General features: G+C 33.9%; 1 protein-coding gene across 9 annotated transcripts; it reads right to left on the minus strand.

Annotated features, from left to right (window-relative positions):
• Positions 1–266: 266 nt before the first annotated feature.
• LOC128189932 (multiple epidermal growth factor-like domains protein 10) lies at positions 267–23,515 on the minus strand. 9 transcript variants are annotated; one of them, XR_008244295.1, is made up of 12 exons: positions 23,411–23,515; positions 18,117–18,299; positions 17,586–17,726; positions 17,331–17,489; positions 16,730–16,870; positions 16,249–16,389; positions 15,622–15,735; positions 15,309–15,455; positions 14,702–14,841; positions 13,129–13,211; positions 1,144–1,167; positions 267–1,044 (listed from the first exon to the last, which is right to left on the minus strand). XR_008244295.1 is itself a non-coding variant. In XM_052861756.1 (11 exons), the coding sequence occupies exons 2-11, from the start codon at positions 18,244–18,246 to the stop codon at positions 1,036–1,038; spliced, it is 1,089 nt and encodes a 362-aa protein (XP_052717716.1). In that variant the 5' UTR covers positions 18,247–18,299; positions 23,411–23,515; the 3' UTR covers positions 267–1,035. The 9 variants fall into 9 exon arrangements, 2 of the variants coding, with proteins under 2 accessions (XP_052717716.1, XP_052717717.1); XR_008244297.1 differs by having other exon boundaries at positions 15,309–15,370; positions 15,573–15,735; XR_008244299.1 differs by having other exon boundaries at positions 15,573–15,735.
• Positions 23,516–24,408: the final 893 nt, after the last annotated feature.

Genomic DNA, 24,408 nt, shown 5'->3' on the forward strand with positions numbered 1-24,408 from the left:
AAAAAAACTTCATTAGATTTAAACAACTGGCATTTCGATTCTCTTTCAAATTTTTGAATTTCATTCTTGTTTCAATAATACTTCAAAATTTACTACAAGATTTTCTTAGTCAGTGACCGACTAAAATCATTTATTGGGTAGTATGGAAGTAATACGAAGAAAGTGATCGTTCCTTAGAAAACGACAATGATATTTGCAACACAAATGAAACTTAATTTTTCTACAAAATATAAAAAAATAATCAATTCATTTTAAGTGAATTAACCTTCATTTTATTTTTTATTAACTGAATATAACATGTAAAACTGACGAAGTAATTCACATTTCTATTTGTGTGTAAAAGAGTTTTGGCCTATTGAAAAAAGAAAAGAAATTGAACTTTAATAATCTTTATTTTCGTAACTCAAACCGTGACCTTATTCAAAATCATTTACCTTGATTAAAAAAACCACGCTTCAAAAACAATAATTGAACTGAATTCAAAATTGTATAATCACACTCCAAATGTAGGGAGCTGCGAGATGTTATCTGTTCTGTTACAATAATCTTGTAATGGCTAAAGGATCAGCAATAGTCCAACATTGCAATATATCAACAAAAAGAATTAGTCAGGTGCATAAATGGTAGAAGAACTTCAAATTCAATGTTATCGATGACTAGAGATTAAAAGCAGGATTTCAATTTCGAAACTTCAGAAAATTCCACTTGTCAATCAATCAAGTAAAACTGGAATTAGAAATGTATATAGTACATTACCCCTCAAAATGGGATAGATAGCACTGCGTCGTCATTAAATTCCGATGCACTGATTGTTAATCCACCGATCCCGTAAATTCGTCAGTACCAATCAAGCCCACCCATAATATCACACCTTTTCATTTTATCGTCTTTTTGAAATTTTCGTTCTTTCGTTTTTCAAGATCTACATTTTGCCGAGTTTTTTTCGTCCAAAACCACATCCAAAAACAAAGAAAAAGGACACGAATCCGACAGCAATACCTATACCCAAGCTCCTGGGCTCCCATATAATTGGGCTTAAGTCATCTTTAAGAGAAACGGCAGAACATTATTATAGTGAACATGAACAAGAAAAATTTGATTTTTTTTTTCATTATTAGAATTTGGTTAATGCATGCAACTTACCTCTTGGATTATACAAGCATACTTCTGTTAACAAAAAAAACAAGTATTTAAGCATATTGATTTAACAAGAATAATATATAACAAGAGGCTTATGGTAAATATCGTTCACCTTGATAATAAAGGCATACCTCAGGTCAAATCAGCATTGCAGTATCAAATTCAAAATATTAAGCCATATCAGTACAGTAGATCTTGCTCAAAACGTCACGCGGGTATGATAAGGCAACTCTCAGCGATCAACCAAGTAAAAACTTCTCTGATCGATATGACGTCACAATAACCAGTGGATGTCATATTTTACTCCGAAACAACTCCATTTTTATCTCTGGTTAAAATTTTAAAAACTACAGGCGTAAAATGCCACTAGAAATTCTTCTAACTGAATATATCTTTGATTTTTCTGCATTACGTATAATTATCATTGATGACGTCACAAGCATGTTCAATAGAAAATATCAATGTCGGAAGACAAATCATCGGAATGCGGTTTTAAAAATGCCGAATTAACGATGAAGGAGTCTTCTCGTTATCAAACACACTTCTTATAATAAGAAATTCACGAAATTTTGACACAGTCAAACGGATCATATTACCAAATAACTAAATTTGACCTTTCTGTTTTTGCATAAAGGTCAGGTAAAGGTCACTACCTTTTTTCCTCAATGTAAAGGATGATACAAATAAGTGTAACACTTTGCAGTTCTGTAGACATTTGCTTAAGATTTGAAGATTCTGTTTTTATAATGAAATAATAGAATATCAGAATGTTTATCAGCTTAAACTATTTAATTGGAATAAATGTTTACTAAACTAAAATTGATATTGCTTTTCCCACATTTCTTATAATTTTCTTAAATTTTGAAGAAACATTGATTATTTTTTTATGCTTCCAATAATAAAATATTTCTGATTTTTATGTATTATGAAGACTCTATATTTAAATATAAATTGACAGAAAAGCTAATATATCGACCATTTAATTAGAAAGAAAAACTGATTTTAGTGATTTTTTCACAAAAATTAATGTATAGAAGGGGCGCTTTAAAAAGTTTTTTAAAATGTAATTTGATAGGCAAATCATATTTTGAAAAGATATTCTGAAACCCTAGTATCATATCCTTTTTTTACATTAGTAAAAAGAAATCCAACATTAATGCTATTGTTTTTAAAACGCTAAAACATAATCATTAATCAGCAGCAATTCTGAATTGCCAAACATGTGATATTTTCCCTCGCCAATATTACGCTAAAAATATAGTCCTTGTTAGATTCTAAACATTGATTACTTTATCTATGCCAATTTGTATGATAGTAAACAAGAGGCCTAGGGGCCACATCGCTCACCTGAGCAACAATTGCCTTAATTCTGATCAAATTAGCATTACAGTATCAAAATATCTTGACAACTGAGTACAGTAGATCTTGCAAAAAAAAATTTGAAAATCTGCCAATTTTTATCCACCTCTTATTTTTTGGTAAATACCAAGCCTCTTTTGTTGTTGTACCTGTAAGAAGATTTTTCTCTATTCCTATAACCCCCCTCCCCATTTCGTGGCCCCACTATTCTCTAGGAAATCATGGTTTCATCCAACTTAAATCTACCTTTGATCTCATAACCTGTGCTTTCACACTAAGTACTGAGTTTTGGACCGAAAACTTTCCCAGAATATTTTTAAAGATTGCAAAACTTGATCCCCCAATTGTGGCCCCACCCTACCCCTGGGGACCATGATTTGAACAAACTTGAATCTACACTACCTGATGATACCTCCATTCAAAATTGAGCTTTCCTGGCCTAATAGTTTTTGAAAATAAAATTTTGAAAGATTTTCTCTATATATTCCTATGTAAAACTTGATCCCCGAATTGTGGCCCCACCCTACCCCAGGGAACCATGATTCGAACAAACTGGAATCTACACTAGATGATGATGCCTCCACTCAAAGTTGAGCTTTCCTGGCCTAATAGTTTTTGAGAAGAAAATTTTTAAAAGATTTTCTTTATATATTCCTATGTAAAACTTGATCCCCCAATTGTGGCCCCACCCTACCCCCGGGGACCATGATTTTAACAAATTTAAATCAACACTTCCTGAGGATACTTCCATTTTAATTTGAGCTTTTCTGGCCTAAAAGTTTTGAGAAGAAGATTTTTGAAAGATTTTCTCTATATATTCCTATGTAAAACTTGATCCCCCAATTGTGGCCCAACCCTACCCCAGGGGACCATGATTCGAACAAACTTGAATCTACACTTCCTGAGGATGCTTCCATTTTAATTTGAGCTTTTCTGGCCAAATAGTTTTTGAGAAGAAGATTTTTAAAGATTTTCTCTATATATTCCTATGTAAAACTTGATCCCCCAATTGTGGCCCCACCCTACCCCTGGGGACCATGATTTGTACAAACTCGAATCAACACTTCCTGAGGATGCTTCCAATTTAATTTGAGCTTTTCTGGCCTAATAGTTTTTAAAAGAAATTTTTAAAAGATTTTCTCTATATATTCCAATGTAAAACTTGATCCCCCAATTGTGGCCCCACCCTACTTCCAGGAGCCATGATTTGAACAAACTTGAATCTACACTACATGAGGATGCTCCCATTTTAATTTGAGTCTTTCTTGCCTCACAGTTTTTGAAAAGAAGATTTTTAAAGATTTTCTCTATATATTCCTATGTAAAACTTGATCCCCGAATTGTGGCCCCACCCTACCCCCGGGGACCATGATTTGAACAAACTGGAATCTACACTAGATGATGATGCCTCCACTCAAAGTTGAGCTTTCCTGGCCTAATAGTTTTTGAGAAGAAAATTTTTAAAAGATTTTCTTTATATATTCCTATGTAAAACTTGATCCCCCAATTGTGGCCCCACCCTACCCCCGGGGACCATGATTTGAACAAACTGGAATCTACACTACCTGATGATGCCTCCACTCAAAGTTGAGCTTTCCTGGCCTAATAGTTTTTGAGAAGAAAATTTTTTAAAGATTTTCTTTATATATTCCTATGTAAAACTTGATCCCCCAATTGTGGCCCCACCCTACCCCCGGGGACCATGATTTGAACAAATTTAAATCAACACTTCCTGAGGATGCTTCCATTTTAATTTGAGCTTTTCTGGCCTAAAAGTTTTGAGAAGAAGATTTTTGAAAGATTTTCTCTATATATTCCTATGTAAAACTTGATCCCCGAATTGTGGCCCCACCCTACCCCAGGGAACCATGATTCGAACAAACTGGAATCTACACTAGATGATGATGCCTCCACTCAAAGTTGAGCTTTCCTGGCCTAATAGTTTTTGAGAAGAAAATTTTTAAAAGATTTTCTTTATATATTCCTATGTAAAACTTGATCCCCCAATTGTGGCCCCACCCTACCCCCGGGGACCATGATTTTAACAAATTTAAATCAACACTTCCTGAGGATACTTCCATTTTAATTTGAGCTTTTCTGGCCTAAAAGTTTTGAGAAGAAGATTTTTGAAAGATTTTCTCAATATATTCCTATGTAAAACTTGATCCCCCAATTGTGGCCCAACCCTACCCCAGGGGACCATGATTCGAACAAACTTGAATCTACACTTCCTGAGGATGCTTCCATTTTAATTTGAGCTTTTCTGGCCAAATAGTTTTTGAGAAGAAGATTTTTAAAGATTTTCTCTATATATTCCTATGTAAAACTTGATCCCCCAATTGTGGCCCCACCCTACCCCCGGGGAACATGATTTGTACAAACTCGAATCAACACTTCCTGAGGATGCTTCCAATTTAATTTGAGCTTTTCTGGCCTAATAGTTTTTAAAAGAAATTTTTAAAAGATTTTCTCTATATATTCCAATGTAAAACTTGATCCCCCAATTGTGGCCCCACCCTACTTCCAGGAGCCATGATTTGAACAAACTTGAATCTACACTACATGAGGATGCTCCCATTTTAATTTGAGTCTTTCTTGCCTCATAGTTTTTGAAAAGAAGATTTTTAAAGATTTTCTCTATATATTCCTATGTAAAACTTGATCCCCGAATTGTGGCCCCACCCTACCCCCGGGGACCATGATTTGAACAAACTGGAATCTACACTAGATGATGATGCCTCCACTCAAAGTTGAGCTTTCCTGGCCTAATAGTTTTTGAGAAGAAAATTTTTAAAAGATTTTCTTTATATATTCCTATGTAAAACTTGATCCCCCAATTGTGGCCCCACCCTACCCCCGGGGACCATGATTTGAACAAACTGGAATCTACACTACCTGATGATGCCTCCACTCAAAGTTGAGCTTTCCTGGCCTAATAGTTTTTGAGAAGAAAATTTTTTAAAGATTTTCTTTATATATTCCTATGTAAAACTTGATCCCCCAATTGTGGCCCCACCCTACCCCCGGGGACCATGATTTGAACAAATTTAAATCAACACTTCCTGAGGATGCTTCCATTTTAATTTGAGCTTTTCTGGCCTAAAAGTTTTGAGAAGAAGATTTTTGAAAGATTTTCTCTATATATTCCTATGTAAAACTTGATCCCCGAATTGTGGCCCCACCCTACCCCAGGGAACCATGATTCGAACAAACTGGAATCTACACTAGATGATGATGCCTCCACTCAAAGTTGAGCTTTCCTGGCCTAATAGTTTTTGAGAAGAAAATTTTTAAAAGATTTTCTTTATATATTCCTATGTAAAACTTGATCCCCCAATTGTGGCCCCACCCTACCCCCGGGGACCATGATTTAAACAAATTTAAATCAACACTTCCTGAGGATGCTTCCATTTTAATTTGAGCTTTTCTGGCCTAAAAGTTTTGAGAAGAAGATTTTTGAAAGATTTTCTCAATATATTCCTATGTAAAACTTGATCCCCCAATTGTGGCCCAACCCTACCCCAGGGGACCATGATTCGAACAAACTTGAATCTACACTTCCTGAGGATGCTTCCATTTTAATTTGAGCTTTTCTGGCCAAATAGTTTTTGAGAAGAAGATTTTTAAAGATTTTCTCTATATATTCCTATGTAAAACTTGATCCCCCAATTGTGGCCCCACCCTACCCCCGGGGAACATGATTTGTACAAACTCGAATCAACACTTCCTGAGGATGCTTCCAATTTAATTTGAGCTTTTCTGGCCTAATAGTTTTTAAAAGAAATTTTTAAAAGATTTTCTCTATATATTCCAATGTAAAACTTGATCCCCCAATTGTGGCCCCACCCTACTTCCAGGAGCCATGATTTGAACAAACTTGAATCTACACTACATGAGGATGCTTCCACTTAAATTTGAGCTTTTCTGGCTTCATAGTTATTGAGAAGAAGATTTTTAAAGATTTTCTATATATTCCTATGTAAAACTTGATCCCCCAATTGTGGCCCCACCCTACCCCCGGGGACCATGATTTGAACAAACTGGAATCTACACTAGATGATGATGCCTCCACTCAAAGTTGAGTTTTCCTGGCCTAATAGTTTTTGAGAAGAAAATTTTTAAAAGATTTTCTTTATATATTCCTATGTAAAACTTGATCCCCCAATTGTGGCCCCACCCTACCCCCGGGGACCATGATTTGAACAAATTTAAATCAACACTTCCTGAGGATGCTTCCATTTAAATTTGAGCTTTTCTGGCCTAAAAGTTTTGAGAAGAAGATTTTTGAAAGATTTTCTCTATATATTCCTATGTAAAACTTGATCCCCCAATTGTGGCCCCACCCTACCCCCGGGGACCATGATTTGAACAAACTTGAATCTACACTTCCTGAGGATGCTGCCATTTTTATTTGAGCTTTTCTGGCCAAATAGTTTTTGAGAAGAAGATTTTTAAAGATTTTCTCTATGTATTCCTGTGTAAAACTTGATCCCCCAATTGTGGCCCCACCCTACCCCCGGGGACCATGATTTGAAAAAACTTGTATCTACACTACATGAGGATGCTTCCACTTAAATTTGAGCTTTTCTGGCTTAATAGTTATTGAGAAGAAGATTTTTAAAGATTTTCTATATATTCCTATGTAAAACTTGATCCCCCAATTGTGGCCCCACCCTACCCCCGGGGACCATGATTTGAACAAACTTGTATCTACACTACATGAGGATGCTTCCACTTAAATTTGAGCTTTTCTGGCTTAATAGTTTTTGAGAAGAAGATTTTTAAAGATTTTCTCTATATATTCCTATGCAAAACTTGATCCCCCTATTGTGGCCCCACCCTACCCCAGGGGACCATGTTTTGAACAAACTTGAATCAACACTTCTTGAGGATTCTTCCATTTTAATTTGAGATTTTCTGGCCTAATAGTTTTTAAAAGAATCTTCTTTAAAGATTTTCTCTACATATTCCTATGTAAAACTTGATCCCCCAATTGTGGCCCCACCCTACCCTCAGGGACCATGATTTGAATAAACTTGAATCTACACTTCCTGAGGATGCTTCTATTTTAATTTGAGCTTTTCTGGCCAAATAGTTTTTGAGAAGAAGATTTTTAAAGATTTTCTCTATATATTCCTATGTAAAACTTGATCCCCGAATTGTGGTCCCACCCTACCCCCGGGGACCATGATTTGAATAAACTTGAATCTACACTACCTGATGATGCCTCCACACAAGTTTAAGCTTTACCGGCTTAATAGTTTTTGAGAAGAAGATTTTTGAAAAATACCAACAATCCCCTTTAAAAAGGGCGTGGCCCCTCATTTGAAGGAACTTGAATCCCCTTCACCTAGTGGTGCATTGTGCCAAATTTGGTTGAAATCTGCCCAGTGGTTCTTGAGAAGAAGATGAAAATGTGAAAAGTTTACAACGACAACGACGACAACGACAACGACGACAGGCAACGGACAAATTGTGATCAGAAAAGCTCACTTGGGCCTTTGGCTCAGGTGAGCTAAAAAGAAAGAAAAAAATATTATATATTAGATACTATTTTATTTTTCTTTCATCCCGATTTAATTAACAAATAATCAAATTTACGTTTGACAAGTCGAAAACTAGATAAGACTCATTCCTTAAGACTTATTTAATACAGATTCCAAAGATTCTGATGAGTCTCAGTTAAGGACGTTGGATCCTGCGATGAAAAGTCTTAAAGTTTTCTTCTTAAGTATTTTTTTAAAAATCTACACACATAGCTTTACCAAAATTCAAAACAAAATATTGGGGTCTATATGCCTCATTTGGCGCTACGATGTAATATGACCTTTCTACACGAAAAGATTGCACACAAATCGCTTTTCCCTCTATCTTTTCCCTTTATATTTTATTATAGGAATGAACTATGGCATCAAATACAAATTTATACTATTTAAAATAAATGAAATTAAAATAATCATAAAGAAAATTGTAAGAACTTCATCATTATGATTAACTTATCAGAAAAATTTCAGAAAATAAAACAAAGTATGGGTCTATTATGTCAAATTTGAGACATGGCATGAAATGAGAGGATTTTAGGCAAAATTTGGGATTCGTTTTTCCTTGACTTTTATGGATTACAAGTTTAAATTGCCAATATGCGTCGATAAAAATATTGAAAAATTGTAAAATAATGTTTTTCGTATCAAAATGAAGATATCCTAATGCCCAAACTATCTGGAATTTTTGTTTGCACTGGTAATAAGGAAGATAAAGTGACGGTACTCTAAAACAATTGAGTTATGAAAAAGTTCATTTTTTTCTAAAAAAAAAAAAAAAACCTTCTGCTACAAAATATAGTCCTATACTAAACTCTGTAAATATGTAATTTTTTCTTTACTACTTTATTAAAGATAGTTTAATTGGCATTATAAAATTTGAATTTAAGAGTAGAATCAATATATGATGCACAATTTCGACGCAAAATGGTTAGCAAAAACAGAGGAACGAACCTCTTTAAAATATAATCAGGATAATACAGGAATGGATATTTTGTTTTATCAGCGACTGTAATACGGTAGCAAATAGACAATATATGGCTTGACTGGCCTTTCCTTTGTCAGTGAGTACAAAAAAGGCAAACGTGTAACACACCCTCGAATATTATGAAAATTGAATTTGGCAAATATGAAAATATATGACCTAAAATACTTGAAAAGTGCTGGTAGAACCATGTGCTTCGTTGTTGTAAATGAAAAATACGTAGTATTTGCAATGAAATACAGGAAGCTGAGGTGTTTTCCGCTAAATTTTAACAACATCTATTTTATACGATTATCAATAGGATTCTAGCAACAATACTAATTGACATGAACTTATTGCCAATCGAATCATTGTATCATACTCACAAATGCACTTTAAGGTAGTGTAACACTTTCTGATTTTTTGTTTTGGTAAAATAATGATCCATTTCTAACTGTCACGTGATACTAGAACACGTTAGCTTCAAATATCGACTTTATTCCAAAGTAAGAATTAAATATCATAGACCGATTCGATTTCTACGTAAGAATAAAATATCATAGTGAACACATTAACTTAATTTTAAGGTTCAGCACAGTATTCATAAAAATAAACACTTTCTAAATTAATTATAAAATCTACGGTCATTAACTCAGGGTTGCCTTAATACGAAAGCCGAGAAGGATCATTCGAGATTCGAGATTTGAAATACGAGATTCGAAATACGAGATTCGAGATTCGAAATTCGAGATTCAATATCTAAATTAACCAATCAAATCATGGATCTGGAACCTGTATCCTAGCAACATCAAACTGTTCTAAATAAAGATCACTCGTACATGCTCTTTCCTACAAATAAATGTCTTAATAGCTCTTATATAGTGGTTATAAAATGGTTAAATTAACATTGATGAATTAACCCCACACAGTATAAACAATTAAATTAGAAATAACACTGTTGGCTTTGCGAATCTAAGTGGTTTTGTTTGCCATATATGTATTTTCCCCCGAACAATTTTAACCCGAAGTGTATTCGCCCCAACTGTGTAAAAATCGGCTCGCAAAGAAAGATCTGTTTAATCTAAATGTTTTAGCTATGAAACGAAACTCAAAAAAATAATCGACATGTCAAAATATAGGTTATGATAAAGTTTTAAACCATAGAAGATATAATGATTTACAACCTCAAAGACAAAAATCCAGATAAGAATAGTGTATTGTAGGGTATGGCAATGCCATTGTCGATATGAGAGAGAGAGAGAGAGAGACAGACAGACAGACAGACAGACAGACACAGAGAGAGTTTTGTAGTGTCAAATTCAGTTTGATTTAGAATTTGAAATTGATTTGTTACAAGCATATATAGACAATAATTAAGCCTCTAAAACGAGAAAAAGGGAGGAGGTAGCTAGGGTAGGGTAGACCAACTAGCAAGCTTTAATTTTAACGGTGTTAGCGCACCTGTGATTTACATCGACTCTCTCTCTCTCTCTCTCTCTCTCTCTCTCTCTCTCTCTCTCTCTCTCTCTCTCTCTCTCTCTCCCTTTCTCATCACCTAGCATTTCCTTTTCCGTGAGGGGGCTTGGGGTATTTGTGGTGTCTTACATTAGCTAGCGAAAATGATAAAAAAAACATGAAATTTTCTTTTAATTGTGTGCGGATGTTATACGCCAATAATCTGTTTTCAGTACAGTATATACATTTCAAGAGGGGGGGGGGGGGCTATATAGTCCTAATTAATTTGTCAGTTATTCTGTCCCCGCTTTGTTTTCTCTTCGTTTTCCAGGTTTTTTTTATTTGGCTCGGCAAATTAATATAAAACTTTCTGTGTAGCTCCATAACGATGCACTGTAGATAAATTATGAGTAGTTTTACTTTTGATAAACAGGTACATATCCTGTCATTTACATGGTACATTTACTGTTCTCTGCACAAGAAATCGGCAATGTGAACGTATTGGCACCCTATCATCCCTACCTTTAATTGTAGAAAGTAGGTATCCTTCTATATTGAAAACAATTCCAAAAGTAAGACTCATAATAAGTTGTTTACTGAGGAAAAGGAAAAAAAAATTGTATTTATTAATAATTCCGTTTGATGTGATAATATCTCAATGATTTGTTTATAATGATAGTACTAGTGTATCACTGTATGCATACATAAAAACGATAAGTAATGCTTATATTTATTAGTGAAACAGGACAGATTATTTATATTTAGATTATTTAGATACATGTACTAATCTTCATGTGGGGATCTAGAAAGGAGGGGGTCAGGGGATCTGGACCCCCTCCTCGGGAAAATTGGAGCTTATTAAATTTACATAGTAAAATTTTTTAAAATTGGTCTAGGACCCCCTACAGAAAAAATTAGCTACGCTTATGAAGTTCTCTACCATTACCGCATTATTACACAAAAGGGGTGAATAAACCCGGGTTTAAAACTATTACTGGTGGTGAAATACCTTAGGGTTCAAACGCATCAGGTGGAAATGCACCAGGGCAAACAAAATCACTTAGATCCGCAACGCACACTGCATTATTACTAGTCTACTTAGATATTCTGTGTAAAAGTAAATACAAATGATTATATTTAGTTAGGTAGGAAGAAGTGAACATAGCATTTATTTGTATATAAGAGCATGTACGTATGATTTTTATTTAGAACAGTTTGATATCGCTAGGATACATATTTTCAGATCCTTGATTTGATTGGTTAATTTAGATATTGAATCTCGAATTTCGAATCTCGTATTTCGAATCTCGAATCTCGAATGATCCTTCTCGGCTTTCGTAGCCTTAACCTACCCGCGCAAATAAAAATATTTCTTTTATCCATACATTGCTTTTAAATATGCCAAACAACGACAATAACAACACCGGCAGACAACTGAAAAATTATGATCAGATAAGCTCAGGTGAGCTACAAAAAAGGCAAATCTAATTTACATTGTCTTCATTAGCATAATTTAACTAAAACAATTGTTGATTACATTCCAAATCAAAGAAATGTATATGTAGATGGTGGTCGTTTAAAAAGTAAAAAAATTAACTGTCAAAAATTAAGAATGAGAGTATAATAGGTAAAGTGCTGTTATACAAAGATACCATTGTTCAGTTTAAGCATTAAAATCTATACTACTATATCAAAATAATAGATTTCTGTTTTCTGTATTTTAAACATCATTGGTTTAAGTTTTTCTCAATTAAGCTTCGCTGATTAATAATCATCAAAAATTCCTTTAAAAATCCTAAAAAGTTTTTTGGATTTTACAATCTTGCGCATGTGCATTGCAATTATGAGAAATCAGGGGAAGCTCGTTAGTGTATGATTCCACAATATCCCATTTGCATGGATAAACTCAGAAATTATAATACAAATATGTGTAAATTTTCCTAGAGAATTTGTTTTTTATATTGCTCCTCAAGAAAAATACGGGAGATAAATCTAACTCAGTGCATTTAATATGAAAAGTCCCGAGAGTTCCGAATGTTGACATGGTGTTCAAATTCGCGAGTAAAAAGGTGTTGAATTCGTCATTAATAGGAATTAAATTTCTAGATGAAAGGTATTTACAGCCTCAAAGTGGTTTGTTATGAATAATTTGACAACTTCATTATTTTTCTCCAAAATCGTTCCGGACCAATTCTGTAATATTCTGTTACATTACGAATGTATTGGAGGCATTTTTACATGTAGCGAAGGCCTGTTCCTAGACACAGATTATTCCAACTCAGCAGAGTAAAGTGAAGTTACAGGTTTATTGTAGGCTTAATCCTGGTAATGTAAATGTCAACAATACGGTATGTCGGTGTATCTATTTTGTAACTGTCCGATATCATATGCAATGTCAACCCGTGCACGCAATTGTCAAAGTCTAGTTAACTAAGAATGAAATAATAATGAGTGCGAAATCAAAACAATTCAGTCAACTTCACTAGAAAAAATATGAAATCGCCAATTCATTTGGAAATTATCGAGAAGGCGTTTTGATGGGGCAATCTTGGAGTTTTCTTATAAATATTGAATGATTCTGGATTAACCCAATGGTCTTTGGAAATATCTAATAATAAATGAAAATGGGCTAATACATTTTTTTGATAGAGTATAACCATTTTTGCTTACTTCTGTAGTCACATGAGGACAACCCCCAGCCTTTTTGACACTCCTTATCTGGACAATATCCGTATCTTCGATTGCAAGGTTTCCTTAAATACAGAAGCACCACTTGTCACAGTCGTTTCCATACTGCCCTGGTTCACACTCTGTTTATATATATATATATATATATATATATATATATATATATATATATATATATATATATATATATATATATATATAGTAAAAAGTTAAAATAGGTGACAATGTTGCTTAAACATACACCATACTGTAACATATACATGATGGATTTGTAATATTAAAGACATCCCTAAATTCCTTACACTTTTGTGCGATGTCTATACTAGAGTATTTCAAATTTCGGTGTAGGATTTCTAGTAATGATTTTTTAAATCATGAACTTAAAGTCTTCGAGTGTAACATGTCCTACCTGCCAAATTAGTAAATATATTATTTTTATTATTTGGTAAAATTTATTAAGACACAATCTTAAAGCTAACATTTATTCATAAAACTATTTGGTCGCCACATTATTTACGATCGCTCCTCAACTGCCACTGAGGTGTACATTTATATATATTAAAGCACTAAAAATAACCAACAACAAGAACAATAAAGTAAAATATTGTCAATTTTTCGGGACAACCCGTCCCTTCTTCAGGACAACAAAATATAAACTAAATATTGAAGGAGAACTAGAACTGTCCTAATGGGACTAATACCCCCACAAGTTTAATTTCAAATGGGACAAATTACTGAATTGAATAATAAAGGTTTGGAACACATACAAAAAAATTCTAGAATTGTAAAAAAAAAATTAACAAAGAAAATATTAAAATCAAAATTGTCAGAATTTCACTGTAAATTCTTTTCTATAACAGTAATACATTTACAAATGTATGTATCTGATGATATTTTTTTTTTTATATTTCATTGATTTAAAGAAAAACCAACAAAATGACAATAACCCCTCCCTTTGCAATAAATGGAAATACCTGTAGCCAAGCAATGCTCTTCTGTTGATAAAACTTTCAATATCTTTCTAATAAGAGTCTTGACAGATGCAATTAGTTGTTTCAAATTTTCCTCACTTTCTCCTATGACACAATCGAACTCCATATCAGAAAATTGATCCCATCGGACTATGATATCTTTGATGAGCTTGTTAAATTTAATAAACTCCCAAAACATTACCATAATTACCATACTATGTAAAAATATGTAAAAAAGAAAATTTAATATTACAAACAATTTTAAAATTGCCAAAACACTACAATCATAATGAAAATGAAACTGTCATAAAATCATTAAATCTTGTCTGATGTTAAAAAAAATTGCAGGTGCACATCTTCAGATGTATGAAGAAATTTTCAAACTGTTCCATGCGGTAATAAAAAATTCTTTAGGAGGACAAAGTTGCGTCTACAGACAGACGGACGGACAGACAGACAGACAGACAGACAGACGGACAGACGGACAGGGTGAAACCAATATATCCCCCTAAACTTCGTTTGCAGTGGTATAAAAACATCTACAAAACTAGCACTAAACTAAAATCAAATCGAAACTCGCGTACTTTTCGTACTACAGGTTTCCCCTTCGTACCCTTCTTCACATTCTCCGGGGCACCGGCCACTCACAGGATCACAGGGGGCGCCACCGTCACAATGACACCGACCGTTACAGTTTTTGCCGAAAGTCCCGGGGTTGCATTCTCTAATCAAAGCATTAACTTTTAACTATTATGTCAAATAATTTATAAATTTTTATCTAAAGGGCAGTATTTGGTTAACCTTCGTTTTGAAATAAATTGATATTAGTTGTAACCGGCTATCTTTGCTGATTTGTTTTGATATATAAATTAACAGTTGCTAGTGTATTTTACATTTATAAGAGGTCTAAACACTGAATATTCAAAATGTAAACAAAAAATTCCCCAGCTTTTTTTATACATAACAGAGAATTTCGAACTCTGTATCTCGCCTTTAACTCGACGACTGACATTCAAGATACAATTACATCACTTTATACCACATATAACTTGAAGTCTTACACTCATATTATGGTTGCCTTTTAGAATGCTTCACAGAGGCATTGTAAAAATTTAAAAAACGAAAAATTAATTTTAGACCAAAGTCATGATCATGCTCGTCTAAATAGGCTTAGTTTTTTTATTCATTTACCTGTGGTGCAATTGTGGCCCTGGACCCCAGGAGGACATCTCAAACACTTCCCGTCTTCATTCCTACAGTAATTATCTTTACAGGTTGAACTGCATTTGTTTTCACAGTTCCTACCATATTCATCAAATCTGCATCTTCTCATAAGTGCTGTTATAATATGAAATTTATTTTCATTTAGTTTTGGTATATACGTATTATTAACATCGATTTTGTGGTAACCTTAATGTGCAACCTTTGTTGGCTTTGTTGATTTAACAATCATACTTGTCGTAATTTTGGCACATCTGGTCATAGAGGGTAATGTTGTAGAAACCTGGTTTGTTGCAACCTTTAGGACAAGAGCCATTTTCTGGAGAGCAGACTGTTCCTTCCAAACAATCTCCGCAAGGATATCCACAACGCGGACCATACATTCCTGGTTCACAGGCTAAAAATCATTGCTTAGAAGTTACTTTGTATGCATGAAGGAATCTTGGGTTTACTTTTATGATAGAAAAAGTAAATCACCGAATTTGTAAATCGGTATTCAGATACAAGCAGGAGCAAGGAAATTTGTGGGGAAACATACTAAAATCTAAGGATTTTATTTTCCGTTATTGAGGTATAAACAATTGCCAGAAATTGGCAAATAGAATTTCCTATGTACTAAAATCATGATGAGTGCAATAACTTAAACAACATCTGATGTTGATGGAAAATTAAGGAATATATTTGGTTATTATAAATTTATAGTAAATTCGTCTTAAGAATATTTGATTTCATTTTATTTGCTAGATATATTATGTGTAACTAAGTCGAAAAAACATTAACATTAAAATTTATAATATAATAATTAGATGAATACTTTAAAAACTAACATGTATTTGCCATTAACTCTAATTTGTTTTTGTAAAACCTATTGGAAAATCTGCCATAAAATGGTTCACTGTGACTCTCTCACGTTTGTTACATAACACTCCTTTGTTATTGTTACTCCATCCATCTTTACACCAACACGTGCCGTCCACGCTTTTGTATTCACCAACACAGTTTGGGCTACACGTCATGTTACAGTTCAATCCGTACGTGTTCGGTGGGCAGTCTGTCAAACATAATATTATTAAGTCTTTTTTTATTTATTTTGCTCTTATTTTTCTTATACACAAGAATTGTTTAAACACCATGTTTAAAGCTTTGTTTCGGCAAAGAGTAACTTTTAATTTCAAATGTTTAATGTTAATCCAAGCGTAATGAAAATAGATAAGATTTTTAAAAACTGGTAATAATATGCAAATAAGTTCATTTTATAGACATTTTCGTCCATGTTAAGAATTGCTTAACATTAAATTCCTTTTTCAATTTCTTATCAGTGTTTTTTTTTTTCGAAAAGATCAACTATTAAACACCTTTATCTTTTGATCTTTATCATAATACAACTGTACCTGGTTCGGTGCACTTGTCCCCCTTCCAACCGGAATTACATCCTTGCAGGCAGGTGCCATTGATATGATGACATTCTCCGTTCACACAATGGCGACTACATTTTGAGGAACACATCCAACCATAGAACCCCGGAACACAAACTTGATAATCACAACATACAGGTTATCGCACCATACTGGCAATCAAAACATACTGATAACTACATCATACTGATAATTACAACATGCAGATAATTGCAATATACAGATAATTACAACATACTGGTAATCAACACATATTAATAATTACAACATACTGATAATAGCAACTGCTCATAATCAAATTTATGCTGTGACATTCTTTCTCAGGTTTGGGTGACTATTACAAAGCATATAAAATCTTATTCAAAAAATACTGTTCAAATTCTTTTTGCTAATTATCTTCTTGGTTTCAACAAAGTGAATCAAATGGCAAATATAAACATGTTCACAACTTCATTTAATTCCTGAAAAGCATGCATGTACACAGGAGGATTAGGAGTACAATAAGGAGCTTTATATCTTCAAAACTACAATGTCAATGTGATCAAATTTGATTTGTACCTCTTGATCCAAAACCTACCCAAATTACCGTCGATGTCTTTCTCTCCTGTCACATATTTCTTTGAATAATACCACCTAGAGCATTTTCCAGCCAAAACATAGCATGTGACGTTTTCCGGGCACGATTTAGACTTGCAGTTTACACACAATTCTTTTGCAAAGGGAACTCCTGTGCAATCTGTATGTGTATAGAGACAGACAGGGTATCAAGGAGTTCAACACAGACTTAAAACAAACATGAATCAAATATTGTTTCTAAATGAAATATACATACCCATTTCATTGAAATCACAATTATTCACCTCTCTTTCGCTAAGCATTCTGCATTCAGACTTTAAGTTTTTTAGCGCAAAAAGTACTTCAGGAAGCTGAAAACACTCAGCTGTTGACAGTCTAAAAGAATCGTCTGTTGTCTCTGAAATAGTCACGTTCCTTAACAATCTCCATTGCTTGATTCAACTTTTGTGGTGATAAAGGACCCATTGAATTTATTGGACATTCCCTCACCATACAGTAATAAGCGTTTGGTGGAGATAAATTTGCTATATGTTTTTTTTTAAATATTTTTATGAAGTGCTTTACTGAGGTATAATATGATTAATCTTTGTTAAAGCTAAAACATAAACCACATGAAAGTTATTTTTCTTGGGTTTTTCCTGAAAGACACAGGTGACTTCCAACCATCTGTTTTATCTTGAACAAACCAAATTTGATGTCTAACATTGTGAAATCCATGACCCCTACCCTCAAGAGGTGAAGTAATCAATATCTCAGTGGACCATATTTAAGAAATAAAAAGTCTTACCGTCGTCCGTGCTTCGCATGTAAAAGAAATCCTGGTCCGCAAACACGTGTTTTGATTTTCTAGTGAAAGAACTTGTTAATGGACTACATTCCTTTTGATGAAGAGAAGATATATTGTGTGGCATTGGCATGGCAACAAAACTTGTTCTTACGAATGCCAACACCAACTTGATCTTGTTAATGTCTACAAAAAAATACACACACACAAAATAAAAATTCATACCTTTTTGAGATATTTTTTGCCAAAATTAAAAATATTTTCAACAGTTTATCCAAACTGGTTAAACGATAACGATTCGTCCATCAACTAAGTAAAAACTTGTGGCGCCACGAGAAATTAGTGTTGACTTACCATGTAAGTATAGTTTTACTTTTCATAAAACAACTGTATAGTAATCACGCACAAAACGTTGCGCGCAGGTCAGGTCTCATTAAACTGATTTAGGAGGTATATGTATATTATGTAAATGTTTTCATGCCAAAATAATTCTGATAAATTTAAGTAAGTGTATATACTGATTTACCCTTTTTTTGCGTATTACATTTTATAAACAATCTAACCGAAAGTGAAGCATGTTTTTTTTTTCACGTCAGGATAAGGAGTCGCCAATGGTATATGTAAACAAATCACACTGTTTCAATTAACGGGGCTAGAATGGGCGTTTAAAAGATATTCAGAGGCAATTTAAGTATTGGTATCTAATGTGAAAGGTATTGGACACTTTTTGGTATAAACATTTTTCATAAAATATATACCTAAATTGGTTTAATGTGTCTAAAATCGTGCGCAACATTTTGTGCACAATAAAAATACAGATTTGTGAGTAAATGAAACTGTAGCTATACGGTCTGTAGATAGATTTTTCTAACGTTAAATGGCAGATGTGTTATGGACCCGGTTAGACAATAGAATTTGTTCCCTTTACTCGTTTGGCATTGTAAACTTATCGTCAAGTTCCTTTGGTGTTCTTGCCCATGAGAGGTTTTAGTCCGATAGATTTTTTAAAGACGGGTTATACTTACGTGATTGCAAAATGGTTATCAAACTCTTAGTTTCACATGTTTAAAGTCTAATCTAAATACTGTCAAAATCTAAAGACTCTAAAACCGTAAAGCATCGTTTAAGATAGGTTTATATACATTTGTTTTATTGTTTTGATTGGATCTGTCAATATGTGGTGATCATCGGAGAATAACTATATGACATACATGAGTAAATATTACTTGGAAATATGCTGTAAACGTCCAATTATATGACATCAGAGCAATCGAATGCTCTTAAAGAAAATGACGCTTGAACATAACTTTTAAACTAATTCCCTGTGCCATCCTTCCTGCACCGGGATGCAAAACAACGTTCAAACAATTATGATAATATTGCAGTAAAATTCGGCTGCACTAAATATAGTTACTGTCCAGTTACACAGTTCAAACCATCATTTTGCAAGAAAAAAGTTAATGTGCGAAATGTGTAGGTATCAAAGTAATTATGACCGATAGTCATACTAGAAAAAGGACTTATCAAGATCACAGCATGACTTTCTGATTACAAACGTACCCCTAACAAAAGACATATGTTTGCTAGCATCTAGATTCTTTAGATGTTTGGAGTTTGACATGGTTGGGGCTAGGGTTAAGCTTAGACCTAATCAAGGGTTATTTCATATATTCTCATGTTTTCATTTGAGCTTCTAGGGGTATCCCAAAGTTTGACAACTATATATCTTTGTTCTGACTCAAGAGTCCCATCAGATCTTGAGTACACGGTCCAATCATTCTCGTCTTTACAGTACCGTTGATCAATGATCTTTTTAGTTGTTATGCGTCTTTGAAGTTCGGTTAGGGTTTCGTATCCTTTGTCTGAAGACACTTCTCGTTCACGTTCCTTAAACTGTAATGGCTCTTTCTAATGAATCGAGTACATATCCTCGTTTCCCCTTGTCTTCTTTCATATAGCGACGTACTAGCAGGAACGCCCTAGCTGTGTTGTTCTTGAAGGGTAATTTCTTGATGGTCTTCTCCGACAAGGTTTCACTTCACATATTTTTGGCACGTAAAATATTAAAAAAGCTACTGCAGATTAATCACCACAACACGCACAGGGTACTTACAGGTTAAATGGCTGCCACGTCACAAACGTGGACAGCTGTTAAAGAACAACGCTTGTGGCTGTTGGTGGCTCTTTCATTAGTTTGATCAAACCCAGAGGATAATAAAGTGATTTTGAGGTATTTTTTCACAATTGCGCCCAAGAGAAGAAGGTTTTAAAAAATGGCAAATATATGCATTATATCCCGATCGAGCAAATTTAAAAAAATTTTCAAATGGCGTATCTTTTTATTGTGTCTGGTGGATTTAAGACTGGCGAAACGATTTGCAAGTTTAACAGGGCGGAAATAACATGGAGCGTAATTAGTCCATGTATACAGTATTCGATCTGTTCCTTGAAGAAAGTACACATATTTAGCTTTAGTTTTAGTCAATTTTTTCTGAAACAATTAAACACTCATTGAATGTGACGGAGATGATCTTCCGTTGTTTCTGAGAATATAAGAATGCCATCCAGGTTGGCAACGGAAAACTCATCCTGTCCTTGAAAAACTGTTTTCATCAGTTCTTCGAAGATTGCTAGTGTATCACTCAATCAGTATGACATCTGTTTTCATTGAAACAATCCTTTGTGCCATTCAAAGGCTGTTTTATCTATATCTAAACACTTTTTAGTTTCACTAGCTTATAACCACTCTTTATGTCTAGTGCAGTGGAGTACATTGCTTTGTGTAGCAAAGAGAAGATTTCATCAATCAACGGCGGCGGGAATGATACTGGATTCACTTTCTGTTTAGACTTTGAAGTTAGACATACATCCGGTCTGATCCGTCTTTCTTCTTTACTACTATTAAGGGAAATGACCAAGGGTACTGTGATCTTTCAATTGTTATTGCGGCCACCATCTCTGTTACAAATGTTTTGCCTTGTCGATTATCTGACTTTTATGTAGAGGTATTCGGTATGGGTGATGGTATGTCGTTTATATCATCATCTAAACAGTAACAGTCACCCACGATCTCTTATTTTCTTTTGAAGTCATTTAGATCACAATTATTTTGATGAGTTTTTGAATCTTAATTGATCTCTTCTTCTGTGTCTTGTTTGGTTTGTATCTCCGAGCTAGTTTTCCCTTGGTTTTAACGCGGTAATACATCCTAAACCTCTTGAAATTTTATGTTTTTTGTTGGTTTGGTTAACGATGATCATCGAAAGTTGCTTGTATTTTCGATCCACATACCCTTTAACTATTAAACTCAGTTGTTTATACTGTATATTCTAATTAGTAACTCTCTTCCAGACAAAACCAATTGTGCACTATTCCGAAAAATTTGGTCTTATAATGAGTTTCTGAGGTGTTCTTACAATAATTGAATTTTGCCGCCTTCTGTGCATTACTGCTGGCGCGATTGGGGTCTGTAATTTCTACTTATCTATTCTTTACCGATTTTTAATTGTCGTTCAAAGGCAAACTCTTTCCAATACACTGTCTCAACGTAATATCGATATATCTTAACATAATATCCCACTAAACGTTTACTGCGCGAGAATGGCAATATTGTAAACCAGAAGCCTTGACATAACACCGTACTTTTCGAGTTCTCAAAGTAATTCATGACCGATTCCTTTTACCAGCAAATAGTACTAACCAAATCAGTTTCAACATTCAATTGGTCAAGAAATGCGACTAGTTTCACGTATGTCAAAATTATTATACATGATAAATAAAAGAAAACATTAACACCACAAGACCGATTTTTTAGATACTGAATAAAGTAGCGAATTTCAATTCATCAATATTTGAAATTGATAAGCATTGAAAGAAGAAATCAAAATTTTTCGGAATCAAGTGCTTTTATTGGCTATGTCCATATAGACAAAACATGTTTTACGTATGAAACATGACGTTCGTCGTAATGTTTAACTTTGGCTTATGATTTGAGTTGGCAGGCGGATCCTACTGTGCACGTTTCAAGTGAATCTTATTCTCTCTTTTACAAAAATTAAAGTGAACTGTCTCTATTTAAACCTAACAAAATCTGCGCTGGGACCCAAGATCACGCCGTTTACATATCAGTTTTATACTACAAACCATTCTGATTGCACACGATCTGTAGTTGAAAGTACTCTGAAGTTGACATTAAAAATATGCTTGAGTTTCTTATAGACAACATCTATGTAATTTTTTGGAAATCAAGGCTTGCAACGGTTTGTTGGAATTCCATTTGTATCAATTGTGCCCCATTGTTAGCAGACCTCTTTTGTATTCTTATGAAGCAGAATTTAGTATTATCAATTAACAATTGTTATTCCCATACTTACGTCGACTCGATATATCCTAGTGAACTTGAAATAAAAGATACCACAGAGTCTGCTTCATATTTGGATATTTTACTGGGAATGGACATTGATGGTAACATAACAACAAAATTTTATGATAAACGCGATGACTTCAATTTTTCTATAGTCAACTTTCCTTACTTATATAGCAATATACCTTCATCACCTCCATATGGTGCTTTTGTCTCTCACTTAATTCGATACACAAGGGCATGCTCTTCGTATGAACATTTTCTAAGACGAAGCAAGCTTCGGACAATAATTGATAAAACAGGACTATCAACAGTCTCGTTTAGAATCACCTTTTCGTAAGTTCTATGGTCGATATAACGACCTTGTCAGCAAATGCAATCTTCCACTAGGTCGCATGCTGACTGACGTTTTTCATACTAGTAGTTAGACTATATTTGGTTACCTAATTGTCTACGGACTTCTCTGAAGTTTTTCCCGATTACAACAAAGAGCACACGGCGGGTTTGACCAGTCATCAGATGATGCCTACTCCAGTTTGGAAACTGATCATACCTTAATCTTTTTATAGGTCTGTGTTGCTCCGCTTTGAATTTGTATTTTATTTTATGGTATCTAAAGATAGTTGACAGTATGTAATTGTAATGGAGCTACTTTCTGCAGCTATCTGATTTGATACCAAAGTTCTTAAAGCCAATATATCCCCATGCTACAAAATCTCTTTCTACACAAAGGGAGCACCATGCATATATGTACATTAAAAGAAATTGGGTCGGGGGGGGGGGGGGAGGAGGGGTAACTATTTTAATTTTTTTTTTTACATTTTTTATGATTAACATTTGACACGGCTGTATACATAAACTGGCATATATGTAACATTTTCAAATTCTACAAACAAATAATTAATATTTGAAATCTCTGTATTTCTATACTTACATAAAAAGTACACCAAAAAAACAAAACGCAGCTTCCTTCATTGTATTCCGATTGCGATCACACAGCACTGTGAGTATTGTTGTGTTGTTTGTAACACTGTGCCGGGTTGTGTATTAATTATAGATACAGCATGAAGGGGTCAATCGGTCAACCGGCCAGTGTACGGAAACGTGGTCGTGGTAAAAACAATACACTAATCATGTGAAATACATTGCACTGCCGTATTGAATATGTTAACATCGCACTTTTACCTTGGTAGTTTACACAATGTCAAGAACATTTTATACCTGAAAATCATGTTATTGCCAAAGTAATGTAGCATTCTTAAAAGAAATTAAAAAGTATAATTGGCAATATTGAGTATATATTAAGCGTGTCTTGCTAAAAAATATATATGTAGTACCTTTTAAAAATCAAATCATAATATAAACAAATATCTTTAGAAAAAATTATTACCAGCAATTATCTTTGATACAGCATATCAAAATTAGATTATTCTGTAGAATAGTGCAAAATCTACAACTTTGTACGGGCATTATCAGCAAATACGTACTATTTTCAATTTTCCTAATTCATTAATTTTTGAGAAAAAAATAAAGTATTTAACAATACGTGTCAGTCAATGAACGGGCATTCAGAAGTTGGAGTTCTATTTGCTTTTCGCTATTCACTATTCGAATAGGGAATAGATTCTGTGGTCGGTTCGCTGTTCAAATGACCGTAAACATGCTAATAAACGTAAATTCAAAATTTCATATGAACTTCCCTTTTTAGACGGTGGCTATAAATAGCCACGGTCTATTGCTACGGTCCTGACCGGAAGAGTATTTCTCACGGGGACCCTAGCGGATAAAGAACGATAACTCTGTTAGGTACATTTATGCAGTGTTATACAGAAAATGTTTTATCTACGTCTCGATTTCAGTATGAGAACTAATTTTAATCTTATCAGACATCAGATATTTTAAGCATTATAGCTGCTAATTATTTTGTACATA

The sequence above is a fragment of the Crassostrea angulata genome, chromosome 6 (assembly GCF_025612915.1).
Source record: "Crassostrea angulata isolate pt1a10 chromosome 6, ASM2561291v2, whole genome shotgun sequence".
Classification (NCBI taxonomy): domain Eukaryota; kingdom Metazoa; phylum Mollusca; class Bivalvia; order Ostreida; family Ostreidae; genus Magallana; species Magallana angulata.